This window comes from Aotus nancymaae, unplaced genomic scaffold, assembly GCF_030222135.1.
Source record: "Aotus nancymaae isolate 86718 unplaced genomic scaffold, 86718_ANA_hifiasm-v0.15.2.pri h1tg000032l_0, whole genome shotgun sequence".
Taxonomy (NCBI): Eukaryota; Metazoa; Chordata; class Mammalia; order Primates; family Aotidae; genus Aotus; species Aotus nancymaae.
In genome coordinates this window covers 20,993,071-21,012,511 of record NW_026988445.1, presented here as the reverse complement: position 1 = coordinate 21,012,511, position 19,441 = coordinate 20,993,071, and the positions used below count along the sequence as shown (strand labels likewise).

The 19,441-nt window shown below is 35.1% G+C and overlaps 1 protein-coding gene across 6 annotated transcripts in view; it reads left to right on the top strand.

Annotated features, from left to right (window-relative positions):
• LYST (lysosomal trafficking regulator) overlaps nt 1-19,441 on the top strand; it is a 216,110-nt gene that overhangs the window by 149,118 nt on the left and 47,551 nt on the right. For all 6 annotated transcript variants that reach the window (XM_021677344.2, XM_021677341.2, XM_021677345.2 and 3 more), the window contains 9 exons: nt 3,452-3,628; nt 4,176-4,252; nt 4,388-4,576; nt 7,241-7,386; nt 7,475-7,571; nt 8,614-8,675; nt 10,104-10,159; nt 13,736-13,888; nt 17,253-17,497. In XM_021677344.2, the coding sequence (XP_021533019.2) occupies nt 3,452-3,628; nt 4,176-4,252; nt 4,388-4,576; nt 7,241-7,386; nt 7,475-7,571; nt 8,614-8,675; nt 10,104-10,159; nt 13,736-13,888; nt 17,253-17,497 (1,202 nt within the window). The remainder of the gene's footprint in view (nt 1-3,451; nt 3,629-4,175; nt 4,253-4,387; nt 4,577-7,240; nt 7,387-7,474; nt 7,572-8,613; nt 8,676-10,103; nt 10,160-13,735; nt 13,889-17,252; nt 17,498-19,441) is intronic.

Genomic DNA, 19,441 nt, shown 5'->3' with positions numbered 1-19,441 from the left:
TGTCATTAGAAACTCAGGTGTCGTAAAATAAGTGGTATGTGTTTTGGTCTATTGCAGTCATTATTCAGTTTAATACTCAAATTAACACCTCTGTAGATTCAAGTTGTTGTGTCAACATAGCCTTTTTCATTTTAACAAGTTAATACAATTAAACTTCCTTGTTTTCTGGCACAGAAGAATGTCCCAGGCCCACCTTACACATTTCCTTTCCCAAACCTGGAACCTAACTTCCCTCCCAAGAAGGCTCTATTTCCTTTTAAGGTGATGACGGTATTTAGAGACTGCAAATCTGGGGACTAGGTATGTTTATTTCTACTGGGTTGTCATTTCTTCTCAGCCTTTTTTAGTGGACAAAAGTAGGAAATACGTATTTTTTTAGAAAGAAAAATCATGAGTTTATACTGATACTTTCACTTTTTCTTGGATTTTTTTATTCGTATTTCTTATTAATGTTGATATCTTGGTTCCTAACATTAACATAATCATTTATTTACTTTGTCTTTCTACATATATAACATTTTCAAAATGAGATGACCAACATGATCGCTAGTAACAGTCCTGCCGAGTGCAGTTTAAGATGTCTTCGTGGTTCTTTTTGTCCTTAGCATATTATTATGATTATACAGTGAAAATACTGTATTATAAAAGCACTTAAAATAGTTTTCTTTATTTGGTCATGCCACCAGCTTCAACCAATTAGGTAGGTAGGTGGGCTTTTTTTTTCAGTTTGTTTTATATTTTTAGAGATTCCTTTGGGTTTGTGTTTGCTTGCTTAATTTTGTTTTGATTAAACAAACGTGCGATGTCTACATGGTTCTAAGACCAATGTTGTGAAATAGCAAATTCAGAGATGTTCTAACTTTTATCCTTTCGCCCTCCTCTTATTTTTTCCCTCCCTCTGTAGGTAACATTTTTTTCTGTGGTAGATAAGCAAGTTTGCGTATACATATATTGATACATGTAAATATTCTCTCCCCTACTTCCCAACACAAAGAAAGATAGCAAAGTATACACACTCTTCTGCATCTTACTTTCTTCACTTAATATATCCTAGAGATCATTATTACATAGTAGTATAGAGTGATCTTTATGCCTTTTACAGCTTCATACATTTAATTTGTATTTCATTTGTAATCTGCCTGGGTTTTTAACCCCCAGCCTTCTTTTCTGCCATCACAACTTGATTCTGATTAACTCTCCAGCCTGCAGACCCTCTTCTCTTCAAGATAATCACATCTTTTGTTTCTTGCAGCCTCTTCACATCTTGTTTATTTTTACTGTCAAGCTATTCTATTCATATTGTCCACCAGCACAGAACACCTCTCTCTCCTTTGTCTGTCTATATCCCCATTCTTTTTTTTTTTTGAGACAGAGTCTCGCTCTGTCACCAGGCTAGAGTGCAGTGGCGTGATCTCAGCTCACTGCAACCTCCGCCTCCCAGGTTCAAGCAATTCTCCTGCCTCAGCCTCCCAAGTAGCTGGGACTACAGGTGTCCACCAACACGCCTGGCTAATTTTTGTATTTTTAGTAGAGACGGGGTTTCACCATGTTGGCCAAGATGGTCTCAATCTCTTGACCTCGTAATCTGCCTACCTCAGCCCCCCAAAGTGCTGGGATTACAGGTGTGAGCCACTGTGCCCAGCCTCTATATCCCTATTCTAACCATTCATTTAGCCATGACCCAGATTACTCTATACCTTGTTCAAAACCTTTCTACCTTTCTGTAGTCCACTTAGAACTCTTCCTTCTTAGAACCTTCATTGAAAAGTAATATTTTATGTATTTTAGCATTTTATTATTTTCTAAGGATTTATGTTTAATAGACTCAATTCCTTAAATCAGTTTTTGAGGGCTGAAAATAAGATATTTTTTGTATCTATTCCCAATGACACCTTTTATAGTCCCTGAAATGATAATCAGTAAGTGATCAGAGGGTATTAAAATGAGATACTAGAAACAACTTCAGTGTTTAAGAAAATCATGTGTTTCTTTGGATATTCACAATGAATAAAAACATTTTTGATAGTTTTTCAAGATAATTTTAGAATGTCATTGAATACTAAACTGAAGTACTTTTAAAGTTATATCAAGAACATTACCTTTAAGACACACTTAGGAAAATCTTCTAGTCATTTACCATTTTTCTTTATTTGCCAACTCTTTGGGCCTTTTACTCACAGAACTTCTGTTCATCTTTCTCTTTTGGTCAGGTAGCAGCTGTCTCTAACTGATTTAAAATGTTGCATTAAAATGAGCTTTGCTATTTTCATCATTGCATATGTTCATCTTTTGCTTTTGGGAAATGACATGATGTGATTCAGCATGTTAATTTAAATATCACCCAAAATGTAATCATTTCCAGATCCATTTGCTGACATTTACTACTGTTCACAGTTTAAAATGTCATAAAACTAAATGCAGTGATATTTGTTTCAATGCAGATTTTTAAAGTAAAATATATGCATTTAACTTGTTGGCAAAATTATTGTCTAAATAATACACACTGTACACATTAGAATCAGGTGTAATATCTATAGCATGTAAGGGCCACTTAAAAAATCATGAATGAACATTTGGTGTAGGTTTGTGCTGCAAAGGACAATTGTCATTACCTTAAGTAACACTGTAAATTTTGGTTTTAGGGTCTATTCTTAAAAGATTGGCTAAAACAACTCTTCCCTGGATATGCACATACAGCTGTCTCTGTAGGTCTCACCAGTTGGAGAGTTTTTCACGTTTTGTTCTCCCTAGGGAGTAGTGAATACTTACAAGCTAAAAATAGGTTTTAGTTCTAGAAATTGTATCAGTTTCTCTTGTACTAAGCAGAAATCAAAGGAAGAAGAGTAAATAAACTTTAAGGTCTAAAGAAAGCTTTCCCTTCTACTTCAGTTTTTCTGTGAGAAAAACTAAAAATTATCTTTCTTTATCCCAGTTTATTTCCTGCATTCCTTTAGCAACTTCTCTCCAAAATTCTTACCCCAAAAGCTAGCTGGCTAGCTTGCTTGCTTTTTAAAATACATTTTATAAGAAAAAATGTCAAACATACTGAGAGTAGAAAGAATAGTATAATAAATACCATATAACCATCACCTAGATTTAACAGTTGTTACTATTTTTATCATATTGACATAATCTCTTCTTTTTCTGAACGATTTTAACATATATATATAGAAATCATGATATTTTACCTCTAAATTCTTTTTTAAAAACATTTTCCTATGTAACCATCACAACATTATTACATCCAACAAAATTAGCATTAATCCTCTGTCATCAGCTACTCAGTGCATAATCAGATTTCTGTAATTACCCCCAGAATGTCTTTTGTAGGTGCTTTATTCAAATCAGATGCAACCAAATAAATCTAGCAATATAATTTAATTACTATTAAGTAATTTAAATGTAAGAATTAAAATTCTAAATGACTTAAAAATTATTACTTTTTTTAAAGCATGGAGCCAAGTTAGTTTTATATTTGTCAGAGTTGATACATAATCACCAAGATGAATTGACTGAAGAAGAGCTAGACACAGCAGAACTGCTTATGAATGCTTTGAAGTTATGTGGTCACAAGTGCATCCCTCCCAGTGCATCAACAAAAGCAGACCTTATTAAAATAATCAAAGAGGTGAGTCAATGAAACCATAGTTCTTTCTTAGGAGATTCCATCATAGGTAATTGAAGAATCACTGACATTACTTTTTTAAGAACAGAGTACCATTGATGATGAACTTGAAATGATTATTTTATTTTTTCCTGTATACTATATTGCTTTTTTCTACAAAAGAAAAAATATGCTTATTTTAAGGAGCATTTTGTTCTCCGTGGTCATCATTATTCATTATCAGTATCCTTCGGTGAAGGAAAGATTTTTAAAGTGACAACCAAGCTGAAGCATACCTTGTGTTAGGGGTTCTTTAATGAAAAAGCAAAATAAGGAGGCAAGCAACTATGTGTAAACTCATCAGGTTTAGCAACGCTGGTTAACCATTCTACTCTAACTTATGTGACCTAAATTGTATAGAAACAGAATTATAACACTGTTTAGATGGTTTATTATATTTTTCTGGTCTCCTAGAGACAATATTTTCTCCTTTGTTAACTGGGTTTTGAAATAGGTTTGTTGGGCTCTGGGCCAAAATTTCCTGTAGTATATTATTATTTAAATCTTTTAGGAACAAAAGAAATATGAAACTGAAGAAGGAGCGAATAAAGCTGCTTGGCAGAAAACGGTTAATAATAACCAACAAAGGTAATATTTTATATGTTCCAAAGGCATGTCTTTTAGGAATCCATTAGATTTCACATATACTTTTAGTTTTAAAGTATCATGTTTTGATAAATACATTCCGTGTATGCTTAACTATGAACAATCTTATTTGTTTAGTCTCTTTCAGCGTCTGGATTCAAAATCAAAGGATATATCTAAAATAGCAGCAGATATCACCCAGGCAGTGTCTCTCTCCCAAGGAATTGAGAGAAAAAAGGTGATCCAGCATATCAGAGGAATGTATAAAGTAGATCTGAGTGCCAGCAGACATTGGCAGGAACTTATTCAGCAACTGACACATGATAGGTAAGCAGCGGGAGGATGGTTAAAGTTGTCTTCCATGAAGATTTTAGATATTGATGTTAAACTAAATTTGTATTCCAGAATTCAGACTCATAAAATCATGTCATTAGTTTAAACAATTTTTCGTTTAATCATTTGTGATTTTTTTTCATCTTAAAGAATAATCATATGAGATTCTTTTTTTTAATTCTTGGGGAAGAAAAGTAATGAGGGGGCATTAGTTTGTCTAGATAGTAAAATTAGTTTAATTTTAAGACATAGGCTTTGTAAAAGAATAGAGAAATTACTGAAACAGGACAGCTGAGAAGAATGTCTTTTTTTTTATTTTTTTGAGATAGAGTCTCACTCTGTCACCCAAGCTGTAGTACAATGGCATGATCTTGGCTCACTGCAACCTCCGCCTCCCAAATTCAAGTGATTCTCCTGCCTCAGCCTGCCAAGTAACTGGGATTATAGGCACCCACCACTGTTCCTGGCTAATTTTTGTATTTTTAGTCGAGACAGGGTTTTGCCATGTTGGCCAGGCTGGTTTTGAACTCCTGACCTCAGGTGATCCACCCACCTTGGCCTCCCAAAGTGCTGGGATTACAGGAGTGAGCCACCACTACTGGCCTTTAAAAGTATCTTTTTTTAACTAAGACAATAATTTAAAATATGTATTACGAATAATGAAAATAGGGAAATTAAGGTATTATTCTCTAAATTTGGTTAAGATAACTGATTCGTATGACTTTGGTGTACTAAAATACACTAAACATTAGACACTAAAGTAGATTCCAGATAGATAAAAGAGTTAGACTCAAAAAGTTTATATAAAGTAGAAGATAATAGGATATTTGTTAACTTTTAGAAGGGTAGATGACTTTCAAAGCTCAAATGCCATAGAAGAAAGTGCAAATAAATCAGTGGCTTTTAACTTTAATTTTTTCCAGTGTATTTAGCAACCGTAACAACAACAAAAAGCCTGGAAATTTATTTTCAGCAAATAAAAAGTTATTTTTATTGTTTGAAAAACTTACACAGATTCTAAAGTAAAATGTTATGATACTAGAAGTTTGAATGACCAAAAGGCATGAACACATTTCTCACATAAAACAAATTGAATTACCAAACACATGGGAAAATATTCAGTATTGCTAGAGGCTAATTTGGTTTTCTAGAACCTTTAGATACCACATTGTACTTTTTATATTAAAAAAATTTTTGGCTGCTAATATTCACAGCAGGATATTAGCTGTCCTTACTCAGAACTTTGGCGACATTTTACATTTTGACAATATATATTAGTAATCCTAACAACATTTTATTTCTAGCTTCAGTTATCCTATTTTAGTGATTGTATCCTAAGGAAAATATTCAAAATATGCCTCACATCTGTAGTCTAGTACTTTGGGAGGTTGAGGTGGGAGGATTACTTGAGCCTAAGAGTTCAAAGCTACAGTGAGCTATGAACGTGCTGCTGCATTTGGCCTGGGCAACAGAGTGAGACCCTGGCACAAAAAAAATAAATAAATAAAAGAAACATAAAATGTTTTCTCTCTGCATTATTTATGCTAGTGAATGAATTAGGAACAAGTTATGTATTAACAGTAATATGGTTAAATACAGTATAATGCATCTACCTCCATATTGGCCAGCCATTCAGAAAGATGAAATAAAGATAATACTGTTTCAGTAAAATAAGGCAGATTATAGAAAAATGATTATAATGGTCATAACTATAGTTGAAAACAGATGCATTTTTTTTTTTAAAAAAAGGCAGTAACCACTACCAGTATTTTGGTATGTTTAGGATATGAATAAGTTCTAAAAGCTTACGAATAAGTTCTATCTAGGATACATTTAGTTCTAAAAATATATTTAATATGGTTTTCCTGCCTTCTTTCATCTAAGATACAAATTTATTTTTAAATCTTTTTAAAAATGTGATTCATGCCACAAAAAAGAACTGATTTTATTTGTTTCATTAGTGAGTAGGCAAAAAGGCCAGGCGAGGTGGCTTATACCTATAATCCCCACACTTTGGGAGGCCCAGGTAGGTGGATCAGTTGAGGCTAGGAGTTCAAGACAAGCCTGGCCAACATAATGAAACTGTCTCCACTAAAAAAAAAAATAGAAAAATTAGCTGGGCGTAGTGGTGGGCACCTGTAATCCCAGCTACTTGGAAGGCTGAGGCAGGAGAATTGCTTGAGCCCAGGAGGCAGAGGTTACAGTGAACCAAGATCACGCCACAGCACTCCAGCCTGGGCAACAGAGCAAGACTCGGTCTCAAACTCAAAAAAAAAAAAAAAGAGTAGGCAAAATGGGAAATGTAAAAAATTAATTTTTAAAAAAAGTTCTAACCATATTAAATCCAGCTTATTATTTATGTTGCTCAAGTGTTCATAGTCATCATGATATATCTTTTTAAAAATTTAATAGTTGAAAGAAACTGGAAGTAGAGCTTGCCTCGAGGTGAGGAACTGGGAGACTGGTATTCAGTAACAAAAAGACACTTATATTTTATTATTCATACTTGTTATGTGTTCCCTGATCAAATATATAAATATTTGGAGTCTTAAATTAACAGATCTATTGTGACTTACTTATTCAATCTCTATAATGATTTTTTTAAGCTACAAGTCCTGGATGGTCACTTAAAACACGCTTTAATCTTCTTACTTGCAGAGCAGTATGGTATGACCCCATCTACTACCCAACCTCATGGCAGTTGGATCCAACAGAAGGGCCAAATCGAGAGAGGAGACGTTTACAAAGGTGTTATTTAACTATTCCAAATAAATATCTCCTTAGGGATAGACAAAAATCAGAAGGTAATAGTGGCTTCTTGACTCAACATATAAATATAGCAGATAACTATGAACATTAGATAAAGATAATATGTACTTTTTTCCTCAACAGATGTTGTTAAACCACCACTCTCTTACCTATTTGAAGACAAAACTCATTCTTCTTTCTCTTCTACTGTCAAAGACAAAGCCGCAAGTGAATCTATAAGGTAATTTTGAATCCATAGATCTTCAATCTGTCATGAATATACAATAATTTATTGTAGTGTTTATGTAATATTTATTTTAGGTAATGCCATCTTTTTCAGAAAAATCCTAAACAGGAAAGGCTCAAGGGAGGAGAACAAGGTTATATGGCCAAAATCCAAAAGCAAATGACATTTCTGATCGCAAGGGTTCATGGAACTTCAGCCATCATGTTCTGGCCCTTGTTAGTATACATACATACATACATACATACATATATATATATATATGCACACACACATATATATTTACACACATATACACATACACACACACACACATATACACACACACACATATTTTGTAATTGACTGTTTAACAGCTCTGCAAAGTAGATAGAGCTGCCAGTGGTATCAAGAGACGATGTAATATAGTGATTAAAGGTTCCGATTCCAGTTCCTCCTCTTACTAGCTCTTTAATCTTAACCTCTCTGTCTCAATTTCCTCGTCTATTAAGTGAGGAAATAATAATAAGTATCATAGCATTGTTGACTATTAAGTGTGTCATTATATATTAAATATTGATAGTATTATCACTGAGGTTATTGTGGTTGTTATTATACCCATTTCATAGATGAAAAACTGAGACTCAAAGAAGATAATTGGCTAAGAACACAAAGGAACTTTCTGATTCCAAATCCTCTGTTTCTCCTGGAATACTAGGCTTTTTTTTTAATGTGTTTAAAGTACCAGAGGCATGAAACAATGTTTGCTTACTTACTAGAAAATATAAAATATTGGTATCTCTTTTAAATAACTTAATTTCTATATTCTCCCTCCAGGTTATAGGGATTACTAGCTTTTTCTAGGCATTTCAGTCATTTCTCTTAACTAGGATGTTAAAAAAAAGGAGATAATATTTTCATGTGGGTTTCAATAAGATACCTCATGCTGTTGGAACTCTAGTCTGCTTTGCGGAAATCTTTTACTCAGTAAAATAAAGCATATGCTCTCTGAAATTGGCCAAAACATTTAGTCATAGTAATTTTAAATATGTTTTGACAGAGTAAATAGAAGATGTATCAGTGTTGCACCATCTAGAGAGACAGCTGGTGAGTTGTTACTAGGTAAGTCAAATTTTGAGATGATTTGTTTTTTGACACAGTGTCATTAAATTGGATAAACTTTCTGTAATATCATGTAGGCTAGTTTGCCTTAACATTATACGTAATTGCATATGACTCATGAATGTGAAGAAATGATATATCTTATGTTCTGAAAAGCACATGAATAGCATTTTAATTTTTATAAAATTAAGTTTCTTCATGTATATGTAATTTTATATTTAATTATTTCTTTTATTATATGCCAATTTAGAATTTTTTAAGTGAAAAATTATTGGTATACCTACATACCCACTATTTTAGCCACTATTTTAGCAGATATACCTGTGCATAAGAAATATGTCTACTTTAAGATTGTTCATAATTTATAAGCCCAAGATTGTTAGTCCATAGATAACTATGTCGTTACATTTGGTTTGAAATTTTATTCTCAAAATATGAAGGAAAACAGTTATATCACTTGGTCTCTGTTCACTTAAAGAACCAATTTGTATTCTGTAGACTAGGTTCTCAAAGTGTGAGAACTCTGAATTGGTAGCATCAGCATCTCATGGAAGCTTGTTAGAATTGCACATCCTCAGGCCTCAGTCCAGACTTGATGAATCTGAAATTCTGAGGGTGGGGCCCAGCAGTCTATGTTCTGATGAGCCCTCCAGTGATTTCATGTACCTTCAGATTTGAGAATGAATGTTGTAAGCTACAGCCTCCAAGGTCCAAGATGTGGAGCTTCAAGCCTACTGGGACTGAGCCCCACCATCACAAGGATGGAGGTAGTACCCTTCCCTGAGCTAGCCATGTCACTACTTCAAGGTCCATTCAGTGCTCAAGGGTGACCAGCATCCAGGTAGCGGAACCTCAGAGAAGTTCCCAACGTTTTAAAACACGATGTAGGGACGTGTTAGCAACAGCCAACCTATGAAACAGGAAAAAATTGGGGGCTACATTTAGGGCCTACTCTACCCTATGGAGTGTCTCAATCTATAAAATAATTAAGGATTTCCCTTTTGCTAGATAATTTGGTTTACCACTTGATTTCAATTAGTGTGTAACAAAATAAAGCAAATCAGTATGCTAGTAATATAAGAATAATGGTAATAATAAATAGTCAATATTTATTTAGCACTGAATGCTAAAACAACCACATAATCATTTGGCATATAGTCTAATCTAATTCCCATAGTAACTCTGTGAAATAGAGCTCCAAGCAATCTTTTTTTTTTTCTAATAAAGAAACTAGGACACAAAGAGGTAAAGCATCTTGCCCAGGATTTCATGGATACTATTCAAAAATATTTATTGAGTGCTAGGAACTGTGTCTAAGTACACTGAGATTCAAATTCAGACCAAAGGACTCCAGAGGCCATGTATTAAACCATGAATAGTTATGTGCACATACACTTTTAAACCCTTATATCCAATTATTTTCTGCAGGTAAATGTGGAATGTATTTTGTGGAAGATAATGCTTCTGATACAGTTGAAAGTTCGGTGAGTAGAGGCTTAAGTTTGTATTTATATAAATCTAGGCAGATTCCAAAAATGTATCAATTCAGTATAACCAGAGAGAAGGAAGAACTATTAGAGTTCATTCTTTGTCACTTTATGTATAGATTGGTCTGAGTTCTAAACATTTTTTTAAATATAATTTTTAAAAAAGACTGTGCAATCTCCTCTGGCTTGTGGCCCAAGTCTCATAGCAGTTAATATAAGTCAAATTCTAAAGTCTGCTCCTATTATATCAGTTTATGTTCATTCCTTATTATTACTATCCTTTGTTGCAACAAATAACTATTCCTTGCCACTCCCAGTCCACTATCAAGTACCTTTGCCTTCAGAAAGAAAGGAAAAATATTAAATAATTGAATAACTTAAGTAATTCTAATACTCACATAGCTTAATAATGATTGTTATTATTCTAGATAGACTGATATTAATCAGAAAATAACAAAGACTCTTAACTTACATTTTTTGTATAATAAAGCTTTTTTATTTGAATTATCTTCTATGCCATTAAAATATTTTTTGAGATCCCTGTAATAGAAGAAATAAACTTTTTGTTTCAGAAAAGTTCTAAAGCCAGGAATTCCTAAGGATATACTAAATGAGATTGTGTGTGGTTTAATTATTAATATATATTTGATTTTAAAGAAATTAATGAGTGAAAACATGAAGTTTGGTTACAAAATTAATGTAAAAAAAGTCATGAACATATTTAATGTAGTCAGAAATATGAACAACATTCTTTTCTGATTTACATAGCAATTACCACAAGGTTTGTCCCAGATAGTAAAATATAGTTATGTTACTTTTCAAAATGCATCCTTTTATCAAGCCAAGGGATGTGATAGTTGATGTATGAGACAACTCTTTTGTGTGTCCAAAACATGACAATTTTTCCCCCTAAAAATTCTACTCAATTTGTGTTTTAACTCCATTTGACATGAGGTAACAGAAGAGTCTGAGTCTACCTGTGAAATATGTTGGTTTATTTTCAGTGCTTGAACATACATTCACAAATATTTGGTTTGGGAAGACACCATTTAATTTAAGTTAACTTGCATGCTATAAATGTGTTGTATGTTTAAATAAAGAGGAAAAATTTTTTAAAAATCTAAAAATGCCCTTGCTTCTTCATACATTGAAAGATCCTTCCTTCCTATGTACTTTTGTAGTGTTGGTTCTTCTCATATGACTTTCTATCTTGCATTGTGTATGCAAATGTGTGTACAAATACTTCATGCCCCCTTTTTGACTCATACAGATGTATTTCATGCCAAGCACTTAGCGGAGTATCTTGTGCATAGATGCTTAATTAATATATGTTGAATGAATGTTGAAACTAAACAAATAAGGAATTCAGTTTCAAGTATGAGAATATTTTCATTAAGACACTGTATTTTATTTGTAATATATTCCCTGCCTCTAATTATAAAAATTACTTTGGACCAAGAACAATAGTAAAACACACATAAAGTAGGACAATTCAAATCTAATAATAATAATAAGGTTTTGGAAAGATAAAGAGCCTGGGATAAAATTTGCCCTAAGCTTTCTGTTAGTCAACACAAAGGAGTAAGTAAATGCAATTTTTAAAAAAGGAAAAAAAAAACATGAAAAAAAGAAAACTAGGATGCAGGTTTATTTGAGGAGGTAAATTCTAGCTAGTTTTAAACTTCAGTAGAAATTTTTTTCATTATTTCTCTATTAAAAGCATTGAGTAACATAATTTATGTATTCAGTTACAGTTTACAAAAGATTTAGATGCACATTTTTTAAAGTGTTTCTTGATTCTGTACTTTGGGAGAGACTTAGTGATGATAGGATATGTAGGCCCTGTGGCCCCTACCTCTTCATTTCAGAATGTGGGGATTTGTCTGAGTACACTAGGATTAATACTCTCAAGGAGATTCAACTTTCCAGTGGCTATTTTCTCATCTTCTTTTCTTCTGTTGACCACCTAGCAGGGGAATGTAGCTATTTAGTATGTGTTAATCTGTCAGGTTACATTCAGTGGGCCTTTATTTGCAGGAATTCCCCATTAGTTCCAGAATGTTCCTCCAGACACTCTGCTTTGCTTTAGCTGGATGACTTGGAAGCATGAGAACTGTGTTTCACAGCTCAGGCCTTTCCAAACCATCCAGACAGGTTTAATGTTAACCTAAATCCATGTGATGGCAGGCCCACAGTTATGAATTCTCAGAGAAGAGCTTTTTTTTCTAATTATCTAGGCTCCAGGCCAAAGAGACAAACTTGTTTCCTGGTTATGCCCATTTATTTTTATTTTTATTTTTATTATTTTTGTTTTTTAAGATAGAGTCTCACTCTGTCGCCTAGGCTGGAGTGCAGTGGTACAATCTCAGCTCACCAAAACCTCCGCTTCCTGGGTTTAGCTGATTCTCCTGCCTCAGCCTCTCAAGTAGCTGGAACTACAGGTGCCCACCACCACTCCCAACTAATTTTTGTATTTTTAGTAGAGACGGGGTCTCACCACATTGGCCAAGCTGGTCTCGAACTCCTGACCTCAAGTCATCTGCCCACCTCAGCCTCCCAAAGTGTTGGGATTACAGGCGTGAGCCACCACACCCAGCCTATTCCCCTTTATTGATGGGCACATTTATTTGTCTAATCTTTCATTAGGAACAAATCCCTTCCTAGGTTTTAGCTTTCTGAAGCAATCTCAATTCCACACCCCGATTCTAGGGGCCCAGGGCCTCATCTTCTGTCCTCAAGTGGCTGTCAACCTACATCAGTTCGTTTCTGAAACTGGGGTACGTGCATACCTGCATGCGTTTGCAGACACATACAACAGAGCAACCAGAGGATTGCTCCCTGCTTAGTGCTGATTTTTCAATTTCTCTATATTTTTAACTCTAGGGGATTTCATCTCCCTTGTTTTCTTGTAAGCTCAGCTATGTATTTAAAAGGATATTTGCTTAGTAAAAGAAGCCAACCTGAAAAGGCTGCATACTTTATGATTCTAACTATATGACATTTTGGAAAAGGCAGAACTATAGAGACAGTAAACAAATTAGTGGTTGCCAGAGGTATGAGTAGGTGGAGTACAGAGGATTTTTAGGGCAATAAAACTATTTTGTATGATACTGTGATGGTGGATACATGTCCTTATTCATTTATCAAAACCCATAGAATGTACAACACAAAGAGTGAACCCTAATATAAACTATAGACTTTAGGTAAGAAAAATTGTAGCAGTATTGACTCATCAATTGTAATTAATGTCCTGCACCAAATCCAAGATTTAATAATAGAGAAACTGTGAGTGCAGGGCCAAGGGAGGGGAGGATACATGAGAATTCTGTATTATCTGCTCAATTTTCTGTAAACCTACAACTAGTCTAAAAAATAAAGCCTATTATTTTTTTTTAATTTCTGAATTTTATCAAGCATTTTGAGGTGTTTTGCATTGAGAGAGTTTTCAAGTAAACTTTTCTGCCATCTGCCACAAAAAGATTTTCTGTTTTGTTTTGATGCTTTTTAAAATCTAAAATTAAAATAATTATATTTCAGGTAAAACAAATATTTTTGCCCATTTCTTTGTCTTAGAACCTTCAGGGAGAGTTAGAACCAGCATCATTTTCCTGGACATATGAAGAAATTAAAGAAGTTCACAAGCGTTGGTGGCAATTGAGAGATAATGCTGTAGAAATCTTTCTAACAAACGGCAGAACACTCCTGTTGGCATTTGATAACACCAAGGTAAATTCACCCTTATTAATTGAAATATATTAAGTGATCATGGGCCAATGTAACTATACTCATACTGGTTACATGAAGGTTTACTGAAATCAAATAAAAATTACCATATTTCTTAGTCCTGATTAAAGTGAAATCTATGTTGTATGAGAATTATCTTTTACCTTCAAAATTAGTTAAATCTGATTCCCCAAAATGACCGAAGGAGTAGTTTAAACTTGCTCAGTGCTGTAGCGGAGTCCATCTTTGACAAACCCTCTTGACCTCTAATCCCTTCAGCTACCATTTCTCTGTTCTCCTTTATAGAAAACCTGTTGGGGAAAGTTGCATATGTTTACTGCCTCCAATTTTCTTTTGAGATGCTTCAGACAGACTTTCTTCTCACCACTCTTGTCAGGGTCACTGGTAACCTCTAATGTCATAATCTTCCTTGGTCCCCATTTTACTTGACCTACTGGCAGCATTTGACCCAGCTGATTATTCTCTTCTTAAATAAAACCTTCCTCCCTGGCCTTCTGGGTTACCATTTTCTCTTAGTTCTTCTTATACTTTACCAGCCATTGCTTCTCAGTCTTGGTTGCAGACACCTCCTTGGTGTGTGTCAGGGCTCATTCCTCAGACCTCTTCTCTTTTCATCCAGTCTTATGACTTTAAAATACCACCTGTATTTTAATAACTTACAAATTTATGTCATTGCCCAAGCCTCTCCCCTGAATGCCACACTCATACATTTAACTCCGAACTAGTCTCTCCATTTAGAAGTCACTGATTGGCACCTCAAACTTAACCTGTGCAAAATGGAACTTCTCATCTTCCCCCCAAAATTACTTTTCAGTTTTCTCTATCTCAATAAATGACAACTCCATCTTTCCAATGCCCAGGTCAAAACTCTTGAGATTATCCAACACTCTTCTTGTTCTTTCATCCCCTGCATACACTCTATTAATAGGTCCTATTGACTCTGTCCTCAGAATACATCCAGAATCTGACTGGTTCCACTGCTACTATCCTGGTTTAAGCCACCATCATTTCTTGCCAGAATCATTTACAATAGCCTCCTAACTGGCCTTCCTGCATCCATCCTGTTTCTGAAATCAAATAAAAATTGCCATTCTTTCTTAGTCCTAATTAAAGCCTTGGTTATATGAGGATTATTTTTGACCCCCAAAATTGTGTTAAATTCTGATTCCCCAAAATGACTGAAATGAAGTAGTTTAATCTTGCTTAGGGCAGGGTGCAGTGGCTCACGCCTATAATCCCAGCACTTTGGGAGGCCAAGGTGGGCGGATCACAAGGTCAGGAGCTTGAGACCAGCCTCGCCAAAATGGTGAAACCCTGTCTCTATTAAAAATAGAAAAATTACTTAAGTGTGGTGGTATGCACCCATAATCCCAGCTACTCAGGAGGCTGAGACAGGCGAATCACTTGAACCTGGGAGGCAGAGGTTGCAATGAGCCAAGATCACACCATTGCACTCCAACCTGGGCAACAGAGTGAGACTCCATCTCAAATAAACAAACAAACTTGCTCAGTGCTGTGGTGCACTTCATCTTTGACAAACCCTTTCTTGACCTTCAATCCCTTCACCACCATTTCTCTGCTCTCCTTTATAGAAAACCCCTTAACCCCCCTTTAGATTGTTCTCAACACAGCAGCTAAAGTATGTTGTAGCATATCTTTTCTCTGCTCAGAATCCTTCAGTCACTTTCATGTCACTCCGTTAAAGGCAAAGTCCTTTCAATAACCTGATAAAGCCCCAGATAATCTTGTACCTTGTTACCTCTCTGATGTCATTGACTGCCATTCTCTCCCTCTGTCTACTCCATCCATGCCTTGAATATGTTAGGCACACTAGTGCCTCAGGGACTTTGCATTCACTGTTGCCTGGAATGTTTTTCTCCTTAGAAATCCAAATGATTTGCTGTGTCACTTCTTTTAAGTTTCCTGATCAAATATCTTATCAGCAAGTCCTCCCTGACACTATAAAATAGCCACCCCTCCTCTCCACCAAGCATCCCTTATCTCCTTTACTTTGGTCTGATTTTCTCCATAGGATGTATTAGCATCCAGCATTTTCTACCTCTCCCCAGTAGATGCCAAGTCTTTGCTTTGTTAAGTTCCAGTTTTTTGGAATCTTGAACACTACTGGTATGCAGGGATTCAATTCATATTTGTTGAATAAATGAATGTCTTATTTTCTTTCCAGGGTTTGTCTTATAGTTTGTCATAGATTCCTTTCCATGGACCTTAGCTTCAACAGTTGGCAACCTTCAGATTTAGGCTACAGGTTTAGGATGTTATATTCTCTGAGGTTTTGCCTGTTCTGTAACTACTAGTATAGTTATATAACTCATTCTTGTTATTTACTTTAAGTTCACTCATTATCCACATCTGTGGCTCTTCTTCCTATATGAAGCATATAACTGCTTAAAATGGGTATTTCATATCTGTTTTTAGCAAAGCTTATCTTGTCTATTATTTTCATTCATTAGCAATCATCATTTAATTGCTTTAGAAGAACCACTAACCTTTTTCTGTGACAAAACTATTGTGAATCTCTAAAAGAGTTTACATGTTTTCAATCAGTAGTGAAAGTAAAATATCCTGTTTACATAAGATACTTTATTTAATTCTCATGAGATAAATATTATCACTCCCATATTATAGATGTCATAACTGTAGCACAGAAGGTTAGCAGGAAAATACACCAGATCTGTCAAACTCAGAAGACAGTACTGTTTCTACTATGCTGTATTGCAATTATTTAGAAGAAAATTCTTCTTTTTTCTTTTCTTTTTCTTTTTTTTTTTTTTTGAGATGGAGTCTTGCTCTGTATTCCAGGCTGGAGTGCAGTGGCGTGATCTCAACTCACTGCAACCTCCTCCCTCTTCCTGGTTCAAGCTATTTTCCTGCCTCAGCCTCTCAAGTAGCTAGGATTACAGACAATAAGCCACCATGCCCAGCTAATTTTTGCATTTTTTTAGTAGAGACGGGGTTTCACCATGTTGGCCAGTCTGGTCTTGAACTCCTGACCTCATGATCCACCCACCTCAGCTTCCCAAAGTGCTGGGATTACAGGCGTGAGCCACCACGCCTGGCCCTAAGTGACTTTACTATACAAACTTTTTCTTAGAAGTTTTTTATTAACATATTTCTCCAGCAGCAAGGCATAGTGGCGAAGAGCCCAGGTTTTGGAGGACGACCTGGACTTGAATCTCAGTTCTCTACCCAATTATGTTTTTGAGAAAAAAATATTTTCTTGGAGGACATGAGATTTGTAACATGTCTATAATGTCATGGGTTCTTTGGAGAAAAGTGCCAATAAGACTAAAAATAAAATCTGGTTTTTTTTCTCCTTCCCATTTAGGTTCGTGATGAAGTATACCACAATATACTCACGAATAACCTCCCTAATCTTCTGGAATATGGTAACATCACCGCTCTGACAAATTTATGGTATACTGGGCAAATTACTAATTTTGAATATTTGACTCACTTAAACAAACATGCTGGCCGATCCTTCAATGATCTCATGCAGTATCCTGTGTTCCCATTTATACTTGCTGACTATGTTAGTGAGACACTTGACCTCAATGATCCATTGATATACAGGTAAGTTAAAAGAGTCATCGCCTTTGGGTTCGTCCATCCATATGTTGTATTTTTTAAAGTTTTTATTATTAAAAATTTAATAATAAAATAAAATTTAAACATGCTCAAAATAGAACAATTATATAAGAACCCAAATACCTATCACCCCAATTCAACAATTATGAATTATGAAGATTTTTGCCAAACTTACATTATGTTTTTTGCTGTTGTTATTTAAGGCAAATCACAGACATCTTGTTTTGTCACTTCTTTGTTCTACAGTGTGCATCTCTTTAAAAAATAGAACATCTTAACCACAATGCTATTATCACATGTAAGAAAATTAACAGTAATTCTGTGGTATCATCTAATATCAGGTCCATTGCTATATTTTGTTGCTATATCTCTGAACATATACTGAGAACAGCCATTATTTTTTATATGTATTTTTTCTCTGTATTTTCTCCTGACATTGACTTGTTGGAAAAACCATGTCATTTATCCTGTTGGAGCATCAAATTCTGTGTTTTCTGATTGCTTCCCATGACATTGTTTAGTTTGTTCCTGTAGCCCCTACATTTCCTAGAGACTGGAAAAGTCTTGCTTAGATTCAGGTTCAACCCTATTTTTTTTGGCAAGAATCCTTTATAGGTGGTGATGATGTGAGGTGAGGTTTATATATATATATATATATTTTTTTTTTTCTTCTTTTATCATCCTGCATGGTTGAGAGGAGTGAGCTTTATATTGTGTTGTATCAGGAAGCCTCCGATATTTCACTCTAATGATGCTCAGTTTGATTTGTGGGCTCAGGCTCCCATTGAACTTGTACCTAATGGTTTCATCCATCGATAATTATTGCTTGAATCAATTATTTCATTAGGGGTTGCAAAATGTTGATTTCCCCATTCTCTCATTTCTTCTAAATTTATTAGAAGAAAACAGACAAGGTAAGCCTAGGATGTTTTGTTGTGTCAGAAAGCAAGGAAACTAATAGGGTGTTGTCAAAAGGACTCAGAAGTTGGCCAGGTGTGGGGGCTCACTCCTGCAATCCCAGCACTTTGGGATGCCAAGGTGGGCTGAAGGCTTGAGACCTGGAGTTCAAGACCAGCCTGGCCAACATAGTGAAACCTCGACTATTTTAAATACAAAATTTGCCAGGCATGGTGGCACATGCCTGTAATTCCAGCTACTTCGGAGGCTGAGACAGGAAAATTGCTTGAACCTGGGAAGAGGAGGTTGCAGTGAGCCGAGATTGCACCACTGCACTCCAGCCTGGGTGACCAGAGCAAAACTCTGTCTCAAAAAATAAAAATTAAAAAGGACTCAGAAGCCAAATTTAAGTGTCTCTCACTGACAGAGATAGGATAGTCCGAGAATAAAAAGAATAATAACTGCAATTAGTTGAAACACATGGAAATAAAAAGAAACATAAGTTCACAATGATACTGTTTAAAAGGCCAAAGAAACAAAGTGAAACAAAATTCACTGGTCCCACTAGAGGTAATAAAGTACCAATTCCTTACTTTGAAAGTTGGCAATTAAAGGAACAGAACTCAGCATTTATTCTGCCTTTCCTGAATGAACTGTGTTTTAGAGTAACCAAATAGTTCTAGTTGATGAGGGAATGCTTTATTTAGTTTGAAAAAATACTCTCATACTTAGTTTAAAGAAAAATAGACTCCAAATATTTTACTTAGTACATTAGAGTATTTCAGTTTTAAGTGCCAAAGAGTAGGCCTAGTTCTGACAGTTCTCAAGAAATCAGATTTCAGCTGGGTGCAATGGCTCACATCTGTAATCCCAGCACTTTGGGAGGCCAAGGCGAGTGGATCACCTGAGGTCAGGAGTTCAAGACCAGCTCAGGAAGTTGAGGCATAAAAATTGCTTGAACTCGGGAGGCTGAGGTTGCAGTGAGCAGAGATCATGTTTGGGTGACAGAGTGAGATTCTGTCTCAAAAAAAA